The sequence below is a fragment of the Alligator mississippiensis genome, chromosome 3, assembly GCF_030867095.1.
Source record: "Alligator mississippiensis isolate rAllMis1 chromosome 3, rAllMis1, whole genome shotgun sequence".
NCBI lineage: Eukaryota > Metazoa > Chordata > Crocodylia > Alligatoridae > Alligator > Alligator mississippiensis.
In genome coordinates this window covers 67652079-67678293 of record NC_081826.1, presented here as the reverse complement: position 1 = coordinate 67678293, position 26215 = coordinate 67652079, and the positions used below count along the sequence as shown (strand labels likewise).

The 26215-nt window shown below is 41.9% G+C and overlaps 1 protein-coding gene across 1 annotated transcript in view; it reads left to right on the top strand.

Annotated features, from left to right (window-relative positions):
- CLVS1 (clavesin 1) overlaps positions 1-26215 on the top strand; it is a 158249-nt gene that overhangs the window by 14462 nt on the left and 117572 nt on the right. Inside the window, exon 2 of the mRNA XM_014606813.3 lies at positions 19213-19387. Within this exon, the coding sequence (XP_014462299.1) occupies positions 19213-19387 (175 nt within the window). The remainder of the gene's footprint in view (positions 1-19212; positions 19388-26215) is intronic.

Sequence of the window (26215 nt, the reverse complement as noted above, 5' to 3'; positions counted from 1 at the left end):
CTTCCTTGTCTTGTCCATTTTAAGTATTATGTCTTTTCTCTCTCTCTCTCTCACCTTTCTGTTTCAAAAATAGTGTTTTGTAGGGCTGTGCAAAATTTCGGTGGCTGTTTCATTTCTACAATGTTTTGACTGATTTTGAGGTTGAAACAGCAAAATTGAAATGAAACAAAGGGTGTCGAAACAGCCTCAAAACAAAATGAGGCTAATCGAAACATTTCAAAAGTTGAAATGTTTAGACCATGGGGATGGGCAGTCACTACAGTTGGACTAACTTCCCATCCCCGGCGCAAGATCTGGTCAGGGATGGGAAGTCAGCCAAGCTGGGTCGACCCCATCCCCCATGCTGGATGAGGCCAGGTGCAGGGAGTTAGCCCAGCAGGCTGACTCCCTGTCCCCAGCTAATCTAGCAAAATGTCGAAACAGAGTCAAAACAGCCTTACTGTTTTGATGAAGCAAAATGGAACAGCTGTTTCGAATCAAAATGAAATTCGATACAAAATGCTGTTCCATCGAAACCTCGAACCTCAAGGTGAAATGGAACGGTGCTGTTTTGCATAGTCCTAGTGTTTTGTGGTACTTTTCTTTTTTTCACTTTCTCATTCTTCCTTTCCTCCTATTTTGCAGTCTTTGTACATCTCTATTTGTCTATTTTTAAACTACCTTTCCTCCCTGTTACATTTTCCCCTTTTTCTCCAGTTGTAATCCTGACCCGTGCTTTCACAAACAGTTTCTCAGGTTGGAAGATCTGTAATAGGAAAAAGACAACTTGTTACCCTGGGCCAAAAACATCTTTATATTTACAACAAAAATAGGTCTTCATAATATTTCTTCAAAATATTCCTTAAAATTATTTCAAAACTAATATAAAGGGAGTAAGCTTTGACCCAATAGAAAAACAGTAGAGAATTGCTTTATTTTTCAGTTTATCTTTTAAATGCAAGCCATTTCTAGCCACCCACTGCAATTTAAATTCAGTTTCACATTGACAAAACCTTTAATTTTCCCTGCATAAAAAAATGCCTGCAATTCTGGTGAGGACGAACTGGGCAGCAATTTGAGGATTCCTCAGATAGGATGAAGCTAAGCACAGACAACTGATTTGATTCGGATTTGAGCATCTTGTCTAGAAGCAAACCCCAGATCTTACAGGTGAACAAGCATATTGTCCCACATTAATAACATGATCATACATCCCAGTTTGCTTGGGACAGTGATGGATTTCATAGGCATCTTCTTAGACAACTCATAAAATTGAAGTAAAAGTCCTGGATTGGTGGAACCACCTTGCCAGCAAGTGCCTAGCTTGGCTTCTCCTAAGCAGCAGCTGGAGGTGGAGGGGCTGGGCTGAGCACTGCTCCTCCTGCCTGGGGCAAGGATCAGCCAGGGAGGGGCAGGCCAGGGGAGGGGCCTGGGGCTTGGGCACCTGTGCAGGGCAAGCCAAGATGGACACCCACCACTGGCAGCCTCGTGCTCTGCCACTGCAGCCACTATTGAGGCCCAGGCTGCATGTGGTGACCTTGGGTCACTGCTGGTGTTGGGGAGGAGGTGCCATGTGGCTGCTCAGTGTGTGCTGACAGAGTCTGGGGGACAAGGCACTGCGACCGCTCCCAGCTAGGTCCAGCCTCAGGCCTCCTCACTGTCCCACCCTGCTCTGCCATCAGGGCTCCTGCCTGGGTCAGGTGGGGATGTATGTGTGGGAGGGAGGGCGCCCCCTACCCTCCCGGATTTCCTTCAGAATAATATGATCACCCTAAAGATTAAGTACCTATGAGGCATTAGAATTAACACTTTGCCTCAAAATAACAGCCACTAATTAGAGTCAATTGCTGGTTGAGCTTTGTATGTAAATGCTTGTCTCCTGTTGCCTCCCCCCCCCCCCCGCATATTGATGTGAGTCAAATCTCAGACTAATTAACCCCAGATTAAACAAGTTTTTAGCCTGAATGTGTGAAAAACTGGAAACGGACATCTTTTTCTGGCCAGGATCTCTTAAGACTAGAGACTCTTTCTCTCTCCCTCCATCATACACACATACACATTCTTTCAGTGAGTACTTTATACACTTCCTTTAAAATTAATTCATCAAGTCAGTAAACTCAAACCATTTTGTTACTGGACTTACGTAAAATATATAATCTATTTCAAAAGCCAGTGACCTTTACGAGGTAGACAGTACCTGGTGTGCTTGTCATCACATCCTTATTTCTAGCAGAAGCTTCAGGTTACAATTGTTTTTTTAACCTTTGTTTGTCAGATAAAGCATTCGTGTTTAATTAACAGGGAATAGCTGGTTTGGGAGCAGTGCTGCAGAAAAGGATATGAGGGTGATAATGGATCACAAAATGAATATGACTCAATAGTGCAATGCTGTTGCAAAAAAAGGTAATCTCGTTCTGAGATGCATTAACAGGGGTGATGTAAGTCAGACATGGGATGCAATTTCTGTGCTTTACTCAAGACTGGTAAGGTATCATTTGGAATCTATTTTGAGGCACCACACTTTAAGAAAGATAAAGACAAATCGGGGTAGTGGGAAGAAGGGAGAGGAGAGGACTTGCCTTTGAGTATGGAGGGGAAAGGGAGGGGATTCCTACCTGCTTTGGGCACTTTAAAAAAAAGTCTCCAGAGGCTAACATGAGAATGATAGTTCCAAAACCTTAGTTGGTTTCTTGAGCAAACAAATATATCATGTATATCATGAGGTACATGTAGATCATGACTGTGAGGCTTTTAATGCAGATATTCAAATTATTCTTTGAGAATGCCATGATGCAACATGTCTGTCTCTCCTACAATATCCTTAGTCATCTTGCAGTACAGATTCTTCATTCAGGAAGTACTTAAAAAATAGTCTTCCAAGGAAACTAATGCTGAATTGCTGGCATTTCCTAAAAGAATTGCATTCCATATATTAAAGGAAAAGATTTATGCACAGATATTTTGGGAAGGCTGATGTGCAGATGATGTGAAAATGAATGACAGTTATGTATACATTTGAATTTTTCAGATAGATTTTGTCCTCTGAAGGTGGGAGTGAAGTGACTTCAGTTTTTTAAAGCCCTGGTCATTCTGTAGAATGGAGTAATCAAGACTTATAGCTGGCTTAGCTATCTATATCCAGAACACATAATCACCAGACCAAACTACACATTATAATATCCGGGGTTCATTTACCTGCTCATCTACTCATGGCATTTATACCATCACCTGCTCACAGCACCCGTCTGCTGTCTAATTTGGACAGACAGGGTAATTCTACATGAACGAATGAATGAACACATTTGACAACAATTCCAGAAAAACACAAAAGTGTGGACAGTATGCTTTAACCTCCATGGAAATTCTACTACTGGATTTAAACAATAAAAAGTTAAAAAAAAAACGTGAACACAAAATTGTGGAACAAACAATCATTGACTGGTTAAGTATGGTTTCAAAATGAACTCTGAGTTCTCATCCCATTACCATAGCTTTTATAATCCTTATGTCCCTCACTGGATAAACTGCTTTGTTTAGCCCTTTTGATCTCTTTGACACACATTCACCTCACACCAAAACTACCCCTTTCCCTTTCCTTGTATTTAAATTACTTTATTCCTTTCTATTTTTTGCCTCTGCTCCCTGAGAATTCACTCACTGCAGCTGACAGAGTAGACTGTTGCTTACAAAAGCTTATGCCTTTTTGAACAAGGTAGTTTCTAAGTTACCACCTTGTCCTGCCTTATCCTCATGTAGGGATCACTTGGGTGCCATATGAATGCCTTATGACACTTGCTTCCAAAGCCTCTGAGACTGCATAAGGTGGCATGTGGAAGTGTGACTGCAGCAGAGATCATGGCTAGAGTGCTTTGACTATCCCAGCTATCAACAGTCCTTGGGGACTACTCCATCCAAGTGACATTCACTTTCGTCCTTCTCCACATACCCTGGAGTGCTTTTCTGGTGCAGTTGAGTATATAACCCACAAGCCTTTTCCATATTCTCCTTGGAATCTATCAGGTCTGTTAAAGTAGAACTATGGACTTCTTTGCAATCCCAGTGGGCTGGGTCTGGAGACTGGGTCTGGAGACTGCACTGTCCCATTAAGATCTGAATTGAGTTAAGATTTTGGCTGTAAAAATACTGAAATATATACTGGCAGTGCTCTGAGGCTGCAGAATGTGTTATTAGGGGAAGAACTGTAGGCAGCAGCCCAAGTGAGTACCCTAAAAACAGATATGCAATAAATCCAATTTCCCATAATAACAGCCAGGCAAATAGGTGATTATCTATTTAATTCAATATATAAAGGGAAAATAGGTGAATCTTAGCAATTCTGAAGCAACTGACTGCCAAGTGAATCTAAAACATCTATTATTATCTTTATTTACTTATTTTAGACTACCAAGGTCTCAACTGAGTTTGGGGTCTCGGTGTGCTAGGCACTGCACAAGCACATTTTATGAATCATCACCTGACCCAGATATGATTACAATCTAAATGGGCAAGACAAATGGAGAGTGAAGATAAAAAGGAAGCATTATTAATTCCCTTTTACAGATGGGTAACTGAGGCATGATGAGATAAAGTGATATGGTTACATAACACAATGAAGTTGTGGCAGAAAGAGGAAAGGAACTCATTTTTTTCAATGCTAATCAAGTGCCAAAACCTAAAGAGGAAGAAGACTCTTTCTTTTGGAAAAGAAATATTTCTTCCCCAGCTCTAGAATTTCTCCCCAGTCTTCTCCTCATCTAAAAGCATTGGTGTGCAGTGCTGCCTTTGAGTCTCAAAATAATGTGTGTCAGCTTTAGTTCCTCCTTTGAGGTACCCTGTTACCCATGGGAATGATGTTAAGGTTTAATTTCCTCTTCTCCCTTGGCTGCCTTACATGGATTTGGGGACTTGAAGCTAGATCAAGGAGAGCAGTGTAGGAGGGAAGTTCTTTGCAGCTGATCCACAGTTATAGAAACTGAATGAGCTATGTTGCCTGCCTACCAAAAGCAAAACTAGATGAAAACTTTGATACAGAACTGTCAGCCAGGGACACAGTAAGTCCTAAGAGACTCCTTCTAACAACCACTATAACAGTGGCCAGATAACCTGGTCATGACTTCCTGCCCACCGAATTTAGGGGATGGTATATGAATGGTATATGATCCTGTGTCCTCTTTCACCTTTACTTGACTCCTAAAGCAGGGAGGTCAAATGTACAACCTATGGGCCGGGTCTGGTCCACAGAACTAGGTCATCTGGCCCACAGCTTTGATGGTGGGGATCTTCCTATGCTTGTAGCCAAGTGTTCAGGTGAGAGATGGGACACTAAAGCTCCAGCATCTTCATGGGAAGAAACCTGGCACCATGGCTTGTTTCCATGACTGCAGCCAAGTGCCCATGCTGCCTGGCTTCTTCCTGCTGGGTCCCTGACCAAGAGGCAAAGGATCCATAGGCCCAGTCTGGCCCACAAGGCTGTCCTGGCACCATCCACCTAGCCTGTCACTGATCTTGCACCACTCATCTGGCCATGGAGCCAGACAAGTTTGAAACCCCTTTCTTAAAGAATCCAGGTGCTTAGATCCTTAAGAAACTAGAATCAATTTGAATTTATTATTCAAGCTCCAAAATGCACAAAGAGAAACAAATCTTTTTGATACCACAAAAATTGACCCTATGATAGGACTCAATGTACATTTCTACAACCATTTATTTAATGCCAAATACCTATTTATTATCATGAAGTACCTAGGAAAAATCCATTCTTTCCCACACTAATTGTGTGTCAAGAAAACAAATTAACATAAGCAAGTAGTGTGGTAGCTTACTTCGCAAATTCTTCATTTGCAGAGTAGGTGGTTCTAAGTCTACATGCAGTAGATCACAAGCTAAGTTTAGCATTATATGACTAGCCTATTCCTATTGGATTTTGGCCATATCACAAATTTATTGCAAAGGTTGGCGGAAATGGAACACAAATAAGTCTCCTTGCTTGTAAAGCATCTATTCTTAGTTAGTAGCATTGTTCATTTTTAATGTTAGTTTTGTCAAAACCACATTCATATTACTTTTGATGTGCAAGTCCTAAATGACTAATAGTTCTGATTTGAATGTATGGCCTATACAAAGCAATGAAAGGCCCACATACAGGAAACGTGGGCATTGCCACATTAAATCCTACATCCCACATCCATCTTGCAACACATCCTGCTGTGAGTAGATATATAACCACAGTTTCTTGAGATTCTTATTTAAACCTCTAATAGTTTGGATATAAGTTAGAAATACAATAAAGGCCATGTGTTCAATCCTGTTCTTATTGCAATCACTGACTTCTGGATGGGTGGGACAGGGCCTAAAATTTTAAATCTTGACACATTGGAAGTGCCCACTGGCTTCAGTAAGCATTTCTTATATAGACAGGGGAAGTGGGGTTGGGGGGCCTTAGGCTGTTGGGGACAGGCACAATGGAGGGTAAGGTGGAGGAGGGTGGGGGACAGGCAGCAGGGAGAAAGCCGCCTACCACCTGCCTCCTTACTACCTGTCCCCCACTGCTCGCCCTCTTAGTGCCCCCCACTGCTTGCCCTACCACATGCCCATCTACTACCTCTCCCACACCACCTAGCCCCCTACGGCCCCCCTCATCACCTCTCCCCCTATCACCTGCCATAGGGGGGGAACGGTTAATTTAAAATGATACTCCAATAATGAGACTCCATACATGGAAAATTATAATAACTGTATAAATTTTCTATTTATAGAATATAATCACAGACTACCTGAAGCGGGGTTCAAAAGAGAATGGAGCTAGACTGTTCTAAGTGGTGGCAGATGACAGAACAAGGAGCAATGGTCTCAAGTTGCAGCAAGGGAAGTTTAGGTTAGATATTAGGAAGAATTTTCTTACTAGGGGAGTAGTAAAAACACTGAAACAGGTTACCCAGAGGTGATGAAAGCTCCATCCCTGGAGGTTTTCAAAACCAGGCTAGACAAAGCTTTGGCTGGGATGATCTAGTTGGCGATGGTCCTGCTTTGAGCAGGGGTTGGACTAGATGACCTCCTGAGGTCCCTCCCAACCCTAAATTTCTATGATTCTAAATCTTGGGGGTCATCTTAAATTCAGGGTCATCTTGTGTTTAGGTAAGATGGTATATGAATAGTCCTACTAAAGTCAATTGAAGAAACAAAATACACCAATGGAACTATCTACATACTTAGCATTAGGTATTTGCTCAAGTACCTGACTGAATCAAGGCCTAAGTAGCCAAACAAACTCTTTGCATAGAAGTGAAGCCAGTGTACTTTACTTGAATGTTAAATACTGTTTCATTAGATTTAAAATTTAAAATTGTTAACCAAAGCTGAGTCAGTTGAATGCAAAATAATGGAGTAGAAGAGATTTCTGTCTGTAAGTTCAGAAGTCAAGAGGATGGAAATATTTTCTCGCTCTCTCTTTTCCCTTGCGTATGTTTCACAACAAAAGGAAAATAATAAAAATATATTGGGATTCATCTTATAAAAGCTGGATTTGCTATATTTTGCCTCTGAATTTTGGTCTTTTTGGAAGACCTTTTATTAATATTTTTGAGAAGCTATAGCATTAAAGAAAAGTATATACACTATAGTTACATTTAATTAAAAAAAAAGATTTTCAACTATACCAAAAGTACCATATGAAAGTGCTTAAATCAATATGAATAGTTTTTGCATGCTGTTTTTCCATGTTCAATGCAATGCAACTACAAGACAATAACAAAATAAAAAGCAGGCAACAAACCTAGCAATTTCATCAAGGAGTCCCATGATACCAAATTACAGTTTTTGGAAATCAAATCTTGCAAAGGATTGACTCTACTTGCTATAATGCGAAGTTCTCTATGTCCTGTATATTTTCCTCCACCGCAAGTTGTGCTGTTTTCACAAAACAAGGCCTTAAAAATGTAATCGTTTCCATAAATCACAGACATCAATTCCAAGTCCAAGATACACATTTTTATTTATTGGCATCACATGTGTAACATCACAAAAGTAACTAATTATGTTTTGTGTTTTCCTTGTCTATGGAATGTTTTGTTATATAATTTTAGTGCTTTTAATTTCTATACATTACTGCAGAGGTTAGCAACCTCAGGTATTATGGGTTATTTCCAATGGAGGAAAAATTATAAGAAATGAATCAGATGTTCTTTTGTGATACATTTTTGTGATTCCCACTTTTTTAAGCAAAGAAGGTCTAATATCCTATTTCCCTGAACACAGCAGAAACTGAACTGGAAAACCTGGGATGGTTTCTTTGCCCATAGTTACTAGTCTCTTTCAATCAGCACTAAACCTACAATCTAGCTCTGTGGCTTTTTTTCTCAGACAGATATAACCAAGTGCATCTGAGAGACTGTCTACTGCTTTCTTTCACAGGCACACAAGCCTTCACAGAACAACATAGGTGAAGTTTTCCCCAGCCATGGGTACCTAGTGTCCTTGTTTCTGAGAGGCCCATATATTTGTGGTAGGGGCCAGTTATCAGCAAAGGTTAATAAAGGCTTTGTTGTGAATATAAGTAAATTGAATGATGATTTGAAAAATACACAGTTAAAAAGTACTATAGTTTAGTCAATATTAGAATGGATTGTGATTAACTCTGGCATCTTAATCACAGAACTAGAGAATCCTAGTTAATTATGCAGGAAATATAGTTCAATGTAGAAAGTTACAAGTTTTAATATCTGACTACCTCTGGTATGCAGGTCATTTGTTCCCTATTTTAAACTAGTTTTAACTTCTCAGGGAAAAAAACTCTAGTCATTATGGACAGACCAAGTAAGAAACAGAGAATTAAAGAAGGTGTTAAGCTACATGAACAATAAGACAAAAAAATTAATGGAAAAGGATGGCATATGCCATTCTGTATGTTGACATTCGAAACTCACCTTAGCTACTGAATTTACTTGGGGTCACATAAGCTTAAAAAGATAGTGCATGTAATATTTATAAACATATAAAAATGGCAATGAAAAAATTCATTAGAGATTGGAGGGAGAGGTGTGTACATAACAGGGGAAATTAAAAGGCCTAGAACTATACAAATCAGAAAGGAAAAAGGCAGTGTGAAATACAACAGAGATATGTATATGGTTCAAAGAAAGCTTGCTTTGAATCCCTGTTTATGCTTTCCTAATATAATTGAACAAGGATGCATTCTGTGTAATTAAACAGTAAATTTGACATGCACAGAAGGAAATCAGTTTTCTCTCATAATGAAAAATAACTTGTGGAACTCATTGATGCAAGAAATTGAGGCAAAAAGCTTAGTATGGTTCAGAAGCAGATTACAATGCAGAGTATGAATAAGACAAGACTGAAATTACACAGGACAGAATAAAACAACAAAAACCGTAAATCCTAATTCTTTCAAGCATAAGCAATCCACCCTCTGACAATAAGAGAACATTTCCCCATATTATTATTACTGTTGTTGTGGTTGTTACTTACTACTACTACTACTATTACTACCACTTCTATAGTGGTCCTTGGAGGCTATAGTATAGGTACATGGAAGGAGTTTAAAGCACTCTTATTGGAATCTCCAGAACTTTCCATTATTAGAGGCAGGATGCTAGACCAGATAGATAATTGGTATGTCCCAACATATAATTTCTTATGATCCCAAAGAAGAATTTAAATTAAGCAAAAAAATCCCCAAAATAACATTCTGTAGTATACACTAAAGTCAGTGCCTCTACAGAAATTAGGGTCAAGGGATTGCCCCTCTCTTGCTCATACAAAGTACTGTCTCCTGTAGTTAAATCATTACAGTACTTTGTTATAACTGAATTGGACTTGGGACTATTTCAGAATTTGTAAGTCCTGCCACCAGCTCAAGATACACTTAAATAAAATAAAAACAATATCATCAACAAATTATCACTGGCAGAAGCAGTGAAGTCTAAGTGTAGTGTAGGTCCAACATACCACATTTACTCATATGCCATACACTCCCAATAAGACACACACCTTGTTTTGGTATGGCAGAATGAAGAAAACAATTTTTTATTTGAGAATCTTAACTGTCACAGCATGGCGTAACCATGGCTGAAAGCTGGCTGGATGCAGGAGGGTGGTGTGTCACTCACAACTTAGTGTCATTCACACTCTCCTTGCAGCTCTGGAGCTTCAGGTTTAACCTTAACAGGGAGAGGGTAAATGACACTGAGAAGTGGACTCTGCCCCTCTTGCATGGGGCAGGGAAGAGAGAAAAGCTCATGGCATCTATTCCAGCATCCCTGTGCTTCTATTCAGGTGCAGAAATCAACTTCTTTGCTTAAACAATACAATTCTGGGGGAAAGTTGCACATGGTATATGAGTAAACACAGTAGTTTTTGGATACTAAATAATTTTTAAAATAGAATATTTTAGCAGTATTTTTCTGTTTAAAAATCACAACAGGAGAACATGTTACACTCCATGTTAGATTATAGCATCTACCTGGAGTAACACATAGCTCATTCATTGACTTTTGGTGCAGCAAAGTCCTGAATATGTTGTTGAAAGGCTAGCAAAAACACCAAGATGTTCAAGTAACTTTAAGTATTTAAGTTGTCCCATTGAATAAAGGTGTTATTTGCATGCTAAAGTTAAGCATGTGCTGAAGTCTCTGTTGGACTCGGACAGGTTGCTTAGTAATGTCAGAACTGTTCATGATCAAGTCCAACAAGAGATCTGAGAGGGATTTTCATTGCTCTGTGGCAGTGGGCCAGTGGGCCTCAACACCCTAGCGTGCAATTAGAGTCTTTAAGGGTGTTGCAGGGTGTCACAGGTGCTGCACAATATTAGCAGTTTGGTGTGCAAGCACCTACACAAGCTCCACAAGATGAACCCAGAGATTTCAAATAGGAACCCATAGAGCTAAAAACATTGTGACCTGTTGTGTCATTCTAGGTTATTTGCAAAAGAAGAATTACTCTATTATTTTTCCATAGTTAAAAAACTGAGAAAACAAAGAGCTGCCATGTTCCAAGGGTGCCTTGAGTCTAACCACTGCTGTAGACAGTGCACAGAAGTAGGCATTTAGCACCATCCTTTCAACTGCTGTATTAGAGGGTTGCGCAGTGTGCTCCTTTCTGCAGGACATGGGCAGAGAAAATAAAGAAGCAGCAAGCTATAGGCCCACCTCCTCCTTGCCTTTACTTTCTAGATACTTCTGGGATAATTTATACCCCCAGAAATACAAAATAGGCATCATTCCTGTGGTCTACCTCTACCTGTAGGATGGGGGTTGTGTATGTCCTTACCTTTATTTTATATCTCAGACTTTGCACCCTAAAACTAAGGACAAACTAGATTTTTGGTGTCTGTAGCTACACATAACCAAATATATGTATGAAGAGATTTGTAACATAGGGTTGAATGCAAATTGTGTCATGCAGAGGCTGCTGGTTGCTATGGTATTCCAGTGAAATAAAGAGTAGTAGCAAAAAAGTGTCATAAATACATGTATGCAAAAGGACCTCAAGCAGAAACATAATGTGGTGAATATTTGTTACATCTAAGAAGCATTGGCTGGATGCATCTACGAGATGTTTACTGAAGAGTGGCCTAATTAGCTCTGCAGTAGAGTCTCAGCATCTACACATTTGGCCCTATTACACCACAGTAAACTAATAAATGCCGCCACAGGTTAATACTTGTAAATACAAGTACTGTCCTGTGGCGGTGTTATTTACTGCACTGCAATGCACATGTAGGCACTGACAGAGCTGGCTGGGGCATAAGGGTACTTCAGTGTGGGGGCTGCCTGCCGACTAGCCTGGCACCGGAGCAACCTCATGCCCCAGCCAGCACCTCCATAGCATGTTGACTTAGGTTGGAGCAGCCCTGTGTTGGCAGGCTGGCCCTCCAGGCCCCCTGCCAGTCAGGGCTCCTCCAACCCAGTTCAACATGCTGCGGTCCTGGGTGTACACTCAAACACAACACCCAGGAGCAACAAACTCCATCATGAACTGCGCCAGAGTTTATTGCTGTGCATCAACAGCATGTGTAGGCACATCCACTGAGGGGCAAAATTGAATGATACAAACACTATTATGCAATCTTTTTCTAAGGGCTGAAATTATTTAAATTCATTAAGAAAGCTCAAAGATTCAGAGGAATTTGAAGCCAGTGAGGACATTTGTGGGGAACTGTCTCTTATCTAATCAGTGGTGATGTGTAGGGGGTACATGGGGGTGCATGTGCACCCCCTGTCAGGCCGTGCTCCCCACTTAGGTGGCAGGCAGGGGATGGGGCAGTCGGAGCATTGGTACCCCCTTGAGAGCACCAGCTGGGGAGTGGGAGCACTGGATGAAGCGTCCGTTTCCAGGTAAGTGCGATTGGCTGCAGAGGGACCCCCCCCCCCGCCCCCACCAGTTGCTGACTGGTTGCTGGGGGGGGGGGGTGCGCACATGTCGTCCATGTATTTAATCATGTAATGGTAGTTTTGTGATATGGACAAATATCTGTTAGAGCTGAAACTTCTCTCACCAACTCTTATTGCTAATACTCAAATGAAATAAGGATTTTAGAGGCAGACAAGCTACTACCCTGATCCATTTCCTTTACCCCTCATGTAAGTTTATTTGGGAACAATATTCATAGTCTTATACACTTCTTGAATAGAATAACTTGCTAAACTCCAGTTACAAAACACTTACACTTGTCTGCTTGAAACTGACATACAGTGACACCCTCAGTTGACTAAACTGGGTGCTAGAGAAGAGTGAATTGAAATTAATGCCTTAATTTAATACTACATTTTTTCCCACTAGTGATCTCATATCTATATGTTCTAGTCGTGTAGAAAGAAAAGCAGATACTGAAGTACTGTGATGGGAAAATAAATTTGTTCCTCAATAAAAACTAGGATTACCTTGTAAGTGATATCTCCAGTTTGAGTGTGCTACTAAATTGCTCATATTTTTCAGGGGATTAGATAAAATAACTGAAAGTGTTCAAAACTGCTGTGAATGTAGCTCTTTTTCTCTGCTTATTAATCTCTAGCTAATAAACCTAGTTCTGTGAGTGTATATGTTATTCAGAATTTAGCTATATAATCTGAGCATTTTTCAGCACCTTGGCTGGTTGTGAACTCTTCCGTTTGACTGTTCGTTATTTTTGGCAAAGTTTCATTATCTGAGTTGCAAAGTGCTTTCTCTGCTCCCTGACTGAATCCTTTAAAACTGGAGATTGATGACCAGTCTTAGCCAACACATTATAAAGTTACAATGCTGAAAACGATTCCAGGAAACTGCTGAGTCATTATCTTTATTTTATAGAAATATTATACTAGGTTTCAGAAGATCCAATCATTTTGGGGCTTCATTGTGGTGGACGTCTTTTATATGTAAGAAGAGAGCACTTCTTCCTCAAAACAGCTTTGAACTAACTGCTGTACTCTCATAAAACCTCACTGAAGTCCATGAGGTACTACATAAGTGTAGCAAGCCATGATTTGCAGGTTGTCAATCCAAGATTCACAACTCCTGGAGCCAAGACAGCTCCCCCCACATCCTGGGGCTTGGGGCCAGCCTTGCTCTCCCTGTGGCTGGGAAGGAGCTGCTCCCAGAGCCAGGACAGCTCTCTCCCACCCCCAGAGTTTGAGGGCTTAGCCAGGCAGCCTTTGTGGCCCCCTGCTGCCTGGGCTGACCAGGAGCAATTTGCTCCCAGTCAGTGTCTACACATGTACTTCTGAGCATTAGTTAATGCACTGTTTTTCTAGTATCTGTATGTATTGGTACTAGCAAACAGTGCATTAGACTAATTTAATGCACAGTAATTGCCAGCAAGGTGTAGACAGTGATGCTTTATTGTGCATTAGATTAGTCTAAAGTGCAGCAAAGTTTCTCGTGTAGACATACCCACAGTGATTAACATGTGAGCAGCTCAAAGTTTGCCATGTAACGAGGCCCTCAGTGACAGTGCTCCTCATTTACCTTTGTCTTTATGAAGCATCTCACAGTTTCTTTATTTTTGATTAGCCTACAAAAACATATGGCTCATCACCCTCTTTTACAGTTAATAAATCAAGGATTAATATTTTCCAAATAGTACTGAAAAGAGATTCATTTATCAATGAATGATTCCTAGTAGGAATTAGTGTGGTATCATACTGTAAACCTTTGCCCAAGTTGAACATTAATTGTTTTCTCCTATTCTTTTCTTGTGGTGGATTTTTCTTTTTGTTTGATGTTTGGAAGGAAAGTTGTAACTTACCTCATTTCTAATTTATGGCAAAATTTTACTACCTACTCTGTGCAACTTAGGCTAAAAGTTTTTCTTCTTCTGAAAGTCTGTTAACATTTGTTTATTTATTTTGGAATAAATTGACTCTAACTCCTTCTTTGTCCACTATTCTGGTTCTATTTGCTAAATACTACCATAGACTAGGAAGATATTCCATATTTTTACTACATAGGAACAGTTACCCCTGTTATATTACATTTACCTAGTAATGTATATTTCTCTAATTATTGTTTACATTGATTTATTTGCTACTGAAGTAATATTCAACAGTCTGCCACAGATTCCTGCCCCCTTTAGGGAAGGGGAATCCCTAACTCCTTCCAACTCAGAGACCTTAGCCTTGCAATCCCTGACCCTTCCTGGTTTTCTGTGGCCCTGCCTCATTCAAGGAACTGCATTCTAGTTCAGCTCCTGAGAGGGAATTTGACTCTTGTTAAGGAGAGAAATATACCCTGAAGTTCCAAGCAGCAAAACAGAAAGTTCCTCTTCAATGAAGACAAAGGCCACCCAGCCAGAGGTTCTCTGTCCCCCTCCCAAGTGTGAAGCAGCCCATCTATTCACAATCCAGCCTGCATAGAGCTGAGCACCACAAAGTTGCTCACTTGTTTCCTCAAAGCCCAGAGCCCCAAAGCTGCTCAGCTGGTATCTCTCTTCAGACCACCTCCCACCAGCCAACACATCACTCTGCACTGTCCACTGTCATGTCTCCCTGGAGCCTCCTCAGTGTCACCAGCAATCCCACCTTTGCTGTAGTTTCAATGAAGCTATTCAAGTCTCTGTTGATGCTGAAGATCTACTTATTTTTGTCCCTGCTCTAGGCAGCTCTGGCACTTAGCAAGGTCTCTATTAAGACTTTATTCCCCATGCGCAGGCTAATCAGGGAAATCAAGGAAACAGGCACAAAACATTAGTAAAACATCAACACATTTTAAACAGAAAATTACAATAAAACCTATAGTTTGTCACATCCTGTAGATCCCAGCAACACACCTAGGTCCTATGTGAAGATAGGTACAATGTTTGCTGCTCTTCAGTCCTTGGGATAGTCTCAGAATTTAGTGGGAGTTTACATGTTTTGTTAGCATCTCTCTCTATCTGATATTAATGGCTTTGATTCAGCAAAGTATTATTCATGTCCTTTAATCTAAATGCATGCTTAAGTTATAGATTGGGTATAGTGACTTCAAACGTCAAGGGGAACACCATCTACTTAGAAATCTATCAGTTTCTTTGAGCCTCTCCTCTCTAACACCTCAGTCTCCAAGACTTCATCTTTATTAGCTAAGTATTTCCCCAGCATGCATAGTAGTGCAAATACATCTCTTAGCTTCTCTGCAAAGTCCTTTCCCCCTTCAGTGTTCTTTTTGCATCCTGGTTCTCCAACATTTTTCATAGGCTGCTTACTCCTGTAGCAGTTCTTCGGCTCTGAACCTCCTACCAAAACCTGACTTGATATTATTTGGTATTATTCTTCCATACTACTAGCTTATTTTGGATCAACTTCCCATTTTCTACTGCAGTGTTTAAAAAAGACACTCTTTTTTAATACCTTGCCATTCAACCTAATGGAATAGGCATTTTTCCTTCTTGCTTCTGTTGTTCAAGGGGATGTAAACTTCTTTTGTGAGTCATTAATAGCTCACTGAAATAGATTCCATGCTGAATCCATACAGAGCTATTGTAGTTCCTTTTCTTGGAATAGTGATTTACTTCACTTTTTGTAAGTGTGTTAAACTGGGGTGGGGACAGAGAAGCAAAGGAACCAAAGATATGGGGTACTAGGAAATGAATGTGTGTAAATGCATGAGAAAATATTTGGGTGGAAAACAAGTCAAGTAGCTGAATGATTTAGCTGAAAGCCACAAGATTAGGAAGTAGAGGGCTTCAATGTCAAGTGGCATTCTCCATTAAGTTAAAAAGATTGCCTCTATGTTCTGTGTAAGTTCTTCCCAACCAACCCTGGCCTGCATTTACACACTAGGCCAGGGGTCAGCAACCCCTGGCGCACGTGCTGAGCATGGCACACAAGGCCATTTTGCTCGGCACACCACCACCAGTCCAGGGTCTAAGCAGCTGCTGCCAGCCACAGAGCCCAGGCTGCTCCCAGCAGGCAGCTGGGAGGCTGTAAGCCTTGCTGCAAGCAGACTGGGCTCTGTGGGCCATCTGCAGCTGCAAGGCTGCAAACAGCCGTTCTGGGCTCCGGCATGTTGGCACTCCAGCACTTTCCAAGGTAGACATTGTGGGTTTTTTGGCACTCTGGCCAAAAAACGTTGCCTACCCTTGTACTAGGTGCTTCTCCAAAGACACTTTACTACAAAGGTGACTAAGTAGCTCTGCAGTAAAGCATCACTGTCTACACATGCGGTGCTATTAGGCCAGAGCAAACTAATTAACTCTGCCATAGGATAGTACAGCCCGACCCAAGTACTATTCTAAGGCAGAGTTATTTGCTCTGCTGCAATGCACGTGTAGACAGTGACTGGGGTATGAGGATGCTACAGTGTGGGGCCAGCTAGCCCTGCACTGTAGCACACTTGTGCCTCGGTCAGCCCCTCCACATCATGTTGAGTTGGGCAGGAGCAGCCCCAGGCTGGCAGGCAGATCCCCTGGGCTTCCTGCCAGCTGGGGTTGTGCTGCCCTGGCTCAGTGTGCTGTGCTTGCAGGTGCACTTGCAAATGCTGTGCCCAGGAGCAATAACTTCTGACACAAACTGTGCTGTAGTTTATTGCTTTGCATTAATAGACATGCCCACTGTGGAGTAATTGCAGGCACATGGACTTATGCCCACAATTAACAAAGTGTAGGGACTTACCGTGGCTCAGCTGCTCTGCTGTATTTGTTTCTAGATTATGGTCAGTGAAAGCTAAACCAAGCTAAGCCTGTTTTATTCAGAGAAAGGCTGCCCCAGTTTAGCCTTCACTGGGACAGGCACAGGGACAGTTACCATGAAGCAGCTGAGGCATGTTAAATCCTGAATCCCTGTTAATTACAGTCATATAAACACCAGCAACCATATGTATGAGGTTACACAAAATTATCCCCATTGTAAATGGGGTGGATCCTGACTAAAAATAGTTTAGATATAATTGAGGTGTAGCAACCCTCCCATGATCAGACAAGAATGCTATTGCTGGTTAATTGACCACTCACAGTCTAAGGGTGGGAATTCAGGGCTGTCTGTAGTTGGCCAAGGGATTGATGGGTAGTTCTGGAGACCTCACGTGGATGACGTTTCTACAGCAAAAGTGATATATGCATTTTGCACATCACACTTTTAAGGAAATCAGGATAAATGTTCTGTTGAGAAACAAGTTAACTCAATGTTGTGTTTCTGCCTTAGTGTTTTCCCAAGCAGTGTACCTTTTGTTTGACTTTCCAATTCCTATTTTCTGTACAATTTGGTTAGGTTTGAGGTTGTCCTGTTACTTTTGCTGTGGTGCATTGAAGCCCAATGCCAGCAAAGCCAAACATACTTTCAATCCAAACTGAGTTTTTCATCGATCTCAGTGACACCAGTAAGCTCTGTGAATATCAAATCACCTCAGCTATTAGACTTTTGAAAACATTTTTTGGTGCATTACACCAAAGGAACAAAGAGGCACAGAAAATAAACTGACTTTCCAAGATGTAGTTTCTCTAAGAAAGAATTATTCACTTTTAGGTCAAAAATTGCCAAAGGGAAAGAAAAAAAGACCAAGAACACAATTCAGCTCTGACATGGGTCAGCAGAGTTGTCCTTACTTCTAAAAAGGGATAAGTATGGCCTCATGTAGTGGGGGAGGAAAGAAAGGTTCCAGTCTTCTTGGACTATGAGTACCTCTTATTTTTCCATGTACAGATTGAAATCATATAACTTTAGGTTTAAAATGACTCCTTTTAAACTAAAGAAAGCAGTAGAAAAGAGCACATCTAATGTCTCTATGTGAGACCACATTCTTTATCTTTCCTGTAGCAAAATGGCAGCTACCTTTCCACAGGAGCAGAAAACTCAGAAACTTAAGAATAATGCAAAAATAATAAGGATTACAAGTATAATGTCATCAGTTTCATCTAGAAGGTTATACTTCATTCTTCACTAAAAGGCTCTACAAATTTCTTGTCTCATTTCTCAAGTTGGTGATAAGGAGAACCTATAGGGTTTAATTATTTTCTCACACCTGTGTAAATCAGGAATAATTCCCTTCAAGTTAACAGACTTAAGCATGTGTAAAAATGTTGTAAGTGGGTACAAATCAGACTCAAGTTTGTCAGTCCAGCATGACATGTTAAGGGAAAATGTTCAGTGTTTTATTCTCAGTTGGTCTCTGTCTCTCCCCCTTCCACATTCATAACTAATGAATTTTCTATTTTTTCCTTTTGTGATAAGGAAAACCTTGCAACTACTAATTGCTAGCTGTTAATTAATACAGACTTCCTATTTGGAGCTGTTATTTTGTGCTTGAGTCATATAAGCTGAGCAGTGTCTGAAGTCTGACTAAAATCTTCCCCTCCTTATGGAACAAGTCAGACAGCTTCTCTTTTATTTATAGCAAAGTCATTTATGTGAGTCATACACAGAGTTACCCTTCTGCTTCTTATCTTCCTCCTAATAGTGTAGATGCTAGAGTAGACTTTTGGAATGTACCCAAGAGTTCAGGAGTTTAAAGTTTAAACTGATAGCCTAAAGCTGTTTAATTTATTACTGAGAAATATTTTCCCAATGTAACTTAACTAAAATCTATTACAAATGATGCCACACAAAGATCTGGGATTTAACTAAGTCCATTTTACTCCGTAGAAAACACAAGTTATCAAATTAAATATTAGAATGTGTGTTTTCTAACAGAAAAACCTTGGCAGTATGTTTTAAAATGAGTGTATTTTTAAAAGAACATCTTTAAAATAAATCATTTAGCCCCTTATGTATGTGAAATCCATGACATATCTGCATTTTCAACCCTTTTGTATTTCTGCTTTGTTCTTAGGAATTCCTTCATAGATATTCTACGGGCTATTCTGTTATCCTTGGAAGTTCTCATTGAAGATCAAGAACTTCAGATAAATGGCTTCATTTTAATTATAGATTGGAGCAATTTCTCCTTCAAGCAAGCCTCCAAGCTAACACCTTCCATCCTCAAGCTGGCCATTGAAGGGTTACAGGTATGTAGAATGTGAGAGGTGCCTACATACCACCTGGGTTTTGTTACAGCAGTTACTGAGCCAGACACAGGTGTAAAAAAAACAATCAAAAAGTCATGGATGTACCATTTGGTGTAGCTCAGCCTGAATTTCAGGTGTTTATATTTGACTATCTATTGCTTTAGTTTACATTGTAAATGATGGTTAACATAAGCATGTATTACTTGGTGTAGCAATTAAGAATGATACTTAGAGAATTGAGTTTTAATCCATCCGAGAACTTGTGGGGATTAAAAATCCTGCAACATCTGTTTTATGAAGCATGCAGTACATGTGTGGGTGCAGGTGTATATGCAGGCTGTTGGAAGAAGGAGAGAACAGTTGTGCTTGTTAAGAGATAAAAACAGGGTGGAAACCATCTCTCAAAAATTTTTGAGATTGGGAGAATGGTAAGAGGGAGGGAAGACTCCTTTTGGGAATCAAAGTATTGTCATCCAGACGCCTTTAATTTCCTGTGGAATGCTTCTTCCACACCTGACAAAACATCATACATTGCATTATTAGTCCAGTTCAGGGGAGGTATATGCACTTGACACATGTAGAAATAAGGGGCCCCTTGGGACTCAGAGCAGGGGGGCAGCAAAGGCACCAGTCGCAGGGCTCAAGTGCCTATATACTAATGCTAGGAGCATGGGAAACAAGCAGGATGAACTAGCGCTCCTGCTTGCACAAAACACCTACGACTTAGTAGGGCTAATGGAAACCTGGTGGGATTCGTCCCACGACTGGGCAGTACATATTGAGGGTTATAGATTGTACAGAAAGGACAGGGTGGGGAAAAAAGGGGGAGGGGATGCGCTCTATGTCAACGAGCAATATACGTCAACCCTCATCAAGACGGAATCCAAGGATGAGGAAGTAGAAGGATTGTGGGTTAGACTACATGGGGGGCAAGGAGAAAGGGATTTGGTGGTAGGGGTCTGCTACAGACCCCCACATCAAGGGGAAGAAATAGATGCGGGGCTCCTGAGGCAGCTCTCAGAGACCATAAAAGCTAAAGAGGCGGTAGTCATGGGGGACCTAAACTACCCAGACATCTGCTGGGAGACACAGACGGCAAAGTCCTACCGCTCACGCAGGTTTCTAACCTGTGTACAGGACCTCCACCTGACACAGGAGTTACATGGTCTCACTAGGGGGAATGCCATACTGGATCTGGTATTGGCAATGGGGGATGACATGGTAGGGGACCTACAGATCGGTAGCCATCTGGGGGACAGTGATCACCTAATAATAGAATTCACCATAAGACGTCGAGTGGGTAAGGTAACTAGTAGGGTGAAAGTGCTAGACTTTAGGAAAGCTGATTTAAATGAACTCAGGCGATTAGTCAAGGACGCACTGCAGAGTAGGAGTTTTGAAATGATGGGAGCCCAAGAAGGGTGGCTGTGCCTTAAGGAAACGATCCTTCAGGCACAAAGCGAGATGATCCCTGTGCAGGGTAAAAGAGGGAAAGGGGCCAGGAGGCTTCCCTGGCTGACCGCAGAAATCCAGGGCAGCCTGAGGGCCAAAAGGGGAGCACATAAAAAGTGGAAACAGGAAGAGATCACCAAAGACGAATATACCTCCTCTGCTCGTGCTTGTAGGGAGACAGTTAGACGGGCCAAAGCTACCATGGAGCTGAGGATGGCATCCCAAGTAAAGGACAACAAGAAATTGTTTTTTAGCTATATAGGGAGTAAAAGGAAGGCCCAGGGAGGAATAGGACCCCTGCTAAATGGGCAGCAACAATTGGTGACGGACAGGGGGGACAAGGCTGAACTCCTCAACGAGTTCTTTGCCTCAGTGTTCCTAAGCGAGGGACACGACAAGTCTCTCACTGGGATTTTAGAGAGGCAGCAGCAAGGTGCCAGACTACCACGCGTAGACCCTGAGGTGGTGCAGAGTCACTTGGAAGAACTGGATGCCTTTAAGTCGGCAGGCCCAGATGAGCTCCATTCGAGCGTGCTGAAGGAACTGGCCGACATCATTGTAGAGCCACTGGCGGGAATATTCGAACACTCGTGGTGCATGGGTCAAGTCCCAGAGGACTGGAAAAGGGCCAATGTGGTCCCCATTTTCAAGAAGGGGAGGAAGGAGGACCCGGGCAACTATAGGCCAGTCAGTCTCACCTCCATTGTTGGCAAAATCTTTGAAAAAATTATCAAGGCTCACATATGTGAGAGCCCGGCAGGACAAATTATGCTGAGGGGAAACCAGCACGGGTTCGTGGCAGGCAGATCATGCCTGACCAATCTAGTCTCTTTTTATGACCAGGTTACGAAACACCTGGACACAGGAGGAGGGGTAGATGTTGTATACTTAGACTTCAGGAAGGCCTTCGATACGGTATCCCACCCCATACTGGTGAACAAGTTAAGAGGCTGTGACTTGGATGACTACACAGTCCGGTGGGTGGCGAATTGGTTGGAGGGTTGCACCCAGAGAGTCATGGTGGATGGGTCGGCTTCGACCTGGAAGGGTGTGGGCAGTGGGGTCCCGCAGGGCTTGGTCCTTGGACCAATATTCTTTAATGTCTTCATCAGCAACTTGGACGAGGGAGTGAAATGTACTCTGTCCAAGTTTGCAGATGACACAAAGCTATGGGGAGAAGTGGACACGCCGGAGGGCAGGGAACAGCTGCAAGCAGACCTGGACAGGTTAGACAAGTGGGCAGAAAACAACAGAATGCAGTTCAACAAGGAGAAATGCAAAGTGCTGCACCTAGGGAGGAAAAATGTCCAGCACACCTACAGCCTAGGAAATGACCTGCTGGGTGGCACGGAAGTGGGAAGGGATCTTGGAGTCCTAGTGGACTCTAAGATGAACATGAGTCGGCAGTGTGATGAAGCCATCAGAAAAGCCAATGGCACTTTATCGTGCATCAGCAGATGCATGATGAATAGGTCCAAGGAGGTGATACTTCCCCTCTATCGGGCGCTGGTCAGACCGCAGTTGGAGTACTGCGTGCAATTCTGGGCGCCACAATTCAAGAGGGATGCGGATAACCTGGAGAGGGTCCAGAGAAGGGCCACTCGTATGGTTAAGGGCCTGCAGACCAAGCCCTACGACGAGAGACTAGAGAAACTGGACCTTTTCAGCCTCTGCGAGAGAAGGTTGAGAGGCGACCTTGTGGCTGCCTATAAGTTCATCACGGGGGCACAGAAGGGAATTGGTGAGTATTTATTCACCAAGGCGCCCCCGGGGGTTACAAGAAATAATGGCCACAAGCTAGCAGAGAGCAGATTTAGACTGGACATTAGGAAGAACTTCTTCACAGTTCGAGTGGCCAAGGTCTGGAATGGGCTCCCAAGGGAGGTGGTGCTCTCCCCTACCCTGGAGGTCTTCAAGAGGAGGTTAGATAGGCATCTAGCTGGGGTCATCTAGACCCAGCACTCTTTCCTGCCTATGCAGGGGGTCGGACTCAATGATCTATTGAGGTCCCTTCCGACCCTAACATCTATGAATCTATGAATCTATGAATCTATGTAAATAAATAAGGAATAAGGTAAAATTAGCCAAGTAAAAGCCAGTGATAAGGCAACTAATAAATAATGGAGGCTTAGTGCACATCTGTGCTATGCTTTGAGGTAACTGAGATGAGCCCAAGTCTCACCATTTGAGGAGGGTTCAGATCACAATATTTCAGTTCAGGTTCATCTCTACTATTGAATAGCAATGAGTGAATCTCAAAAGGCTCTGAGGGTTGGTGTAGTTACATACGCACGATATCACTGTGAAAAAATTATTTGAATGCATTTTTACAATGGGAGATTTAATGAAAAGCGCCCTTTTTCATGTTTTTTTCAGTACAGAGGTTTCCTGCTAAGTCATAAGTATCATACAAACAGTCTCCCCTGCTATTTCCTTTTTTTTAGCTCTAATGAGTAATTGACAATGACTGAGTCCAGCTAATTTTTTGTCTTGCAGATTGTATGTAATTTTCTCTAACTTATTTATTATCCAGGGAGCCAAGTTATTTTTGTAAGGAAAAATCCTTAGTCTGTGTCCCATTTATGGGAAATTTGCAGGTGTTTTACCGAAACTTGAACATCAAAAATTATGAAATTACCTTTTCCAGGTATAAATGCAACTCTTGCTTTAGTGTCCCTCACTGGTAGACTAACTTAACTCTCCACCTCAACCAAACACTCTAGTCTTTCCAGTGTAAAGGAAGCAATTAATTTCCTAATAAATCTTCCAACATGGTGTCTTGCATCCAAAGCATGGTTTTTGGAGCTGTGGTTCTCCTTTAAGGTTTTCACCAACCTTAACTCCATCTGTCAAGTTTGGATCACAGGATCTTTATGGCTAACTACAGACAGTCAAGAAGCCTGAGGCTGAATCAATTCAGTCTTTGTAGGTTAGTCTAAGCTGCAAAGATTAAACTGAGAAACAACTGGACACACATTTACTTTTGATTCAGGAAATGCAGCCACATGCCTGCAGTGGCTCAAGCCAAAACCCGAGGGGGCGTGGGAGAGGGGGAAGCATGGCTCTCTGGCACACAGCCAGCATGGGCTGTGTGTTCACTTTCTCTTTCTGCTGCCCACAAGGTCTCTAGGATTTGCAGTCCAGAATCACAGTAACAGGACTCTGCAGGGTTGCTCATCACTTCCTCTTCCTGCTTCCAGGTGCCTCTGGGATTTGTAGTTCACAGCTGCAGCCAGCAGTAAATTTCAGTACATTTAGCAGGGCAGGGCAGTTCTGTACTTGGGGTAAGGGGGCTTAACTGGGGGAAGGAGGGGTTAACTTCCCTCCCTGGCCTCATACCCCAGCTGGGGTTTGCTTGGGGGTGCAGTCTCTGCCTCCCCCCTCGTCCCCTCCCCTGCTGGAGCAGACGGCACAGCCCAACCCAGCCCGGGGCTAGAAATCATGCTGGGATGCTGGGGGACTCTGTTTTAACTAAACCAGGAAGGTCTCAGACAGAAGTTTCATAAACTGCTTTGGGCCAGATCAGTTAAGTCTGATACTACATTCAACCAGGCTTATCTTAAATCAGTTTTGGCCATTTTGAAACTTGTTTATGTTCCCTGAACCTCTGTTCTGTTACATGTTTAAACCAGTATCTGATCACTTAAGCCAGCTTATGTGCAACTTCTGTCCCTCGCCTACCTCTTCTATGCCTATAACTTGATGACTGGGAATTGAAAAGTGTTAGCCCTTCTCTGAAGAGAAAGTCAAGCCATGAGCCCTTTATAGGGACTAGCACTTTACAACCCAGACTTCCTACTGTGCTTTGCTCAAGGGCTCTTTTGTCAGTAAGTCAAAGCCTTTAGGTTTCCTCACCTATGTTGAGTATTCATACTCCCCCTTAGGTCTTTAAGAAACCTTAAACCAAACTTTAGCTCTGCCTACCTGAGAGATCTGTAATAAATCCAGATAAATTTTTCCCATTCAAATATATTTATCATTTGGTCTGCACAATCCTTAAGTCTTCTCTCAGGAACTTTCACAGACTTTTTCCCAAAGCTGCTGCAAGTGCTTTACCAAGAACGTTTGAATGGAGACACCTAGAGTTCCAACTGCTTTACCAGCCTGTCCCTTAAAAGAGAGAATCACAGCCTATTCTCCCCATAAGGGGACTACACTACAGGTCCAGCTTCCACAGGTGCCCAGGAAACAGTCCAGGATTCCCAACCTCTAGGCTAAAGAGTCATACTCTTTCTTGTGCACTCTCCTTCTCTATTCCACATAAATCTGGCATTTCTATCTGCACACGGGCCTAGGTTCAACAAGAAGTGTAGGGGCTGCTATCCCAGTTCAGCCTAGCCTATAGCCTGGTAGTTTGGAGGTTTGCTGGTATGTAAGACATGCAAGTTTGAACCCCTTCATATTGAGGAGGGCACAAAACCAGATCTGCCACTTCTTCCTTTGGCAGTCATATTTTAAAAAGGAAACACCTACAAGTCTGTTTTGTAAAGGTCTCATTCCTGTTGGTATGCATAACATATGTTCTGAGATCCCCCTCTGATTGGGTCCCTCAGTTTCAGTTCAGGACATTTCTGGATATATATATGAGTCAAATGCCTAGACAACTTTCAGGCAACCTCTCAGTGGGCTCATTTACATATGTACATTTACTGCGCAGCAACTAAAATTACTGCACTGTACAGGTGCACATCTACACATACATGCCTGTACTGTGCTTTAAATATGGTGACTTATACTGAATTGAGCATAAATTTGATGCCAACCCACTGACTTAAGCATACATTTGATATTAAATTTATGCCTGATTAGTTACTGCACAGTAATGCATATGTAAATGCCTTACTATGCAGTAACACTGTGTGTGGACTGACTTGGGACTAATTTTACTCCCAAGTCAGTCCACACACAGTGTTAATTCATTTTAATGCCTGCACATATAGATGCCAGCCTATTCCCTCTTACTGCACAGTAACTTACTACACTGTAAATTCAAGCTGGAGTAAATGTACATGTAGGTATGCCCAGTGGGGTCTTTTTTAGATCAGTTTTGGACACAGCTGCCTAAAGTCAGATGAAGTCCTGTGTAAGGCACCTAGATTCCTTTTTTGTCTATAAGTGACTAATCCAGAGCACATAGTATTGAACAAGGATCACCTGAGCTGCAATTCAGTGCCTTATTAGAATATTTTTATTATAACTCCTAAGGCCACATTATTTTCCAATAAATCACAACCTTAAGTGCCTGTATTTCTTATGTTACCTGTAGGCTGCCTTTCTCAGTGGCAGGTGAAAATAAATACCCCCATAATTACAAAAATATATATGGAAACAAAACTGTCTTTCTAAAATTACAAAGAAAGGAAATATGTCAAAAAA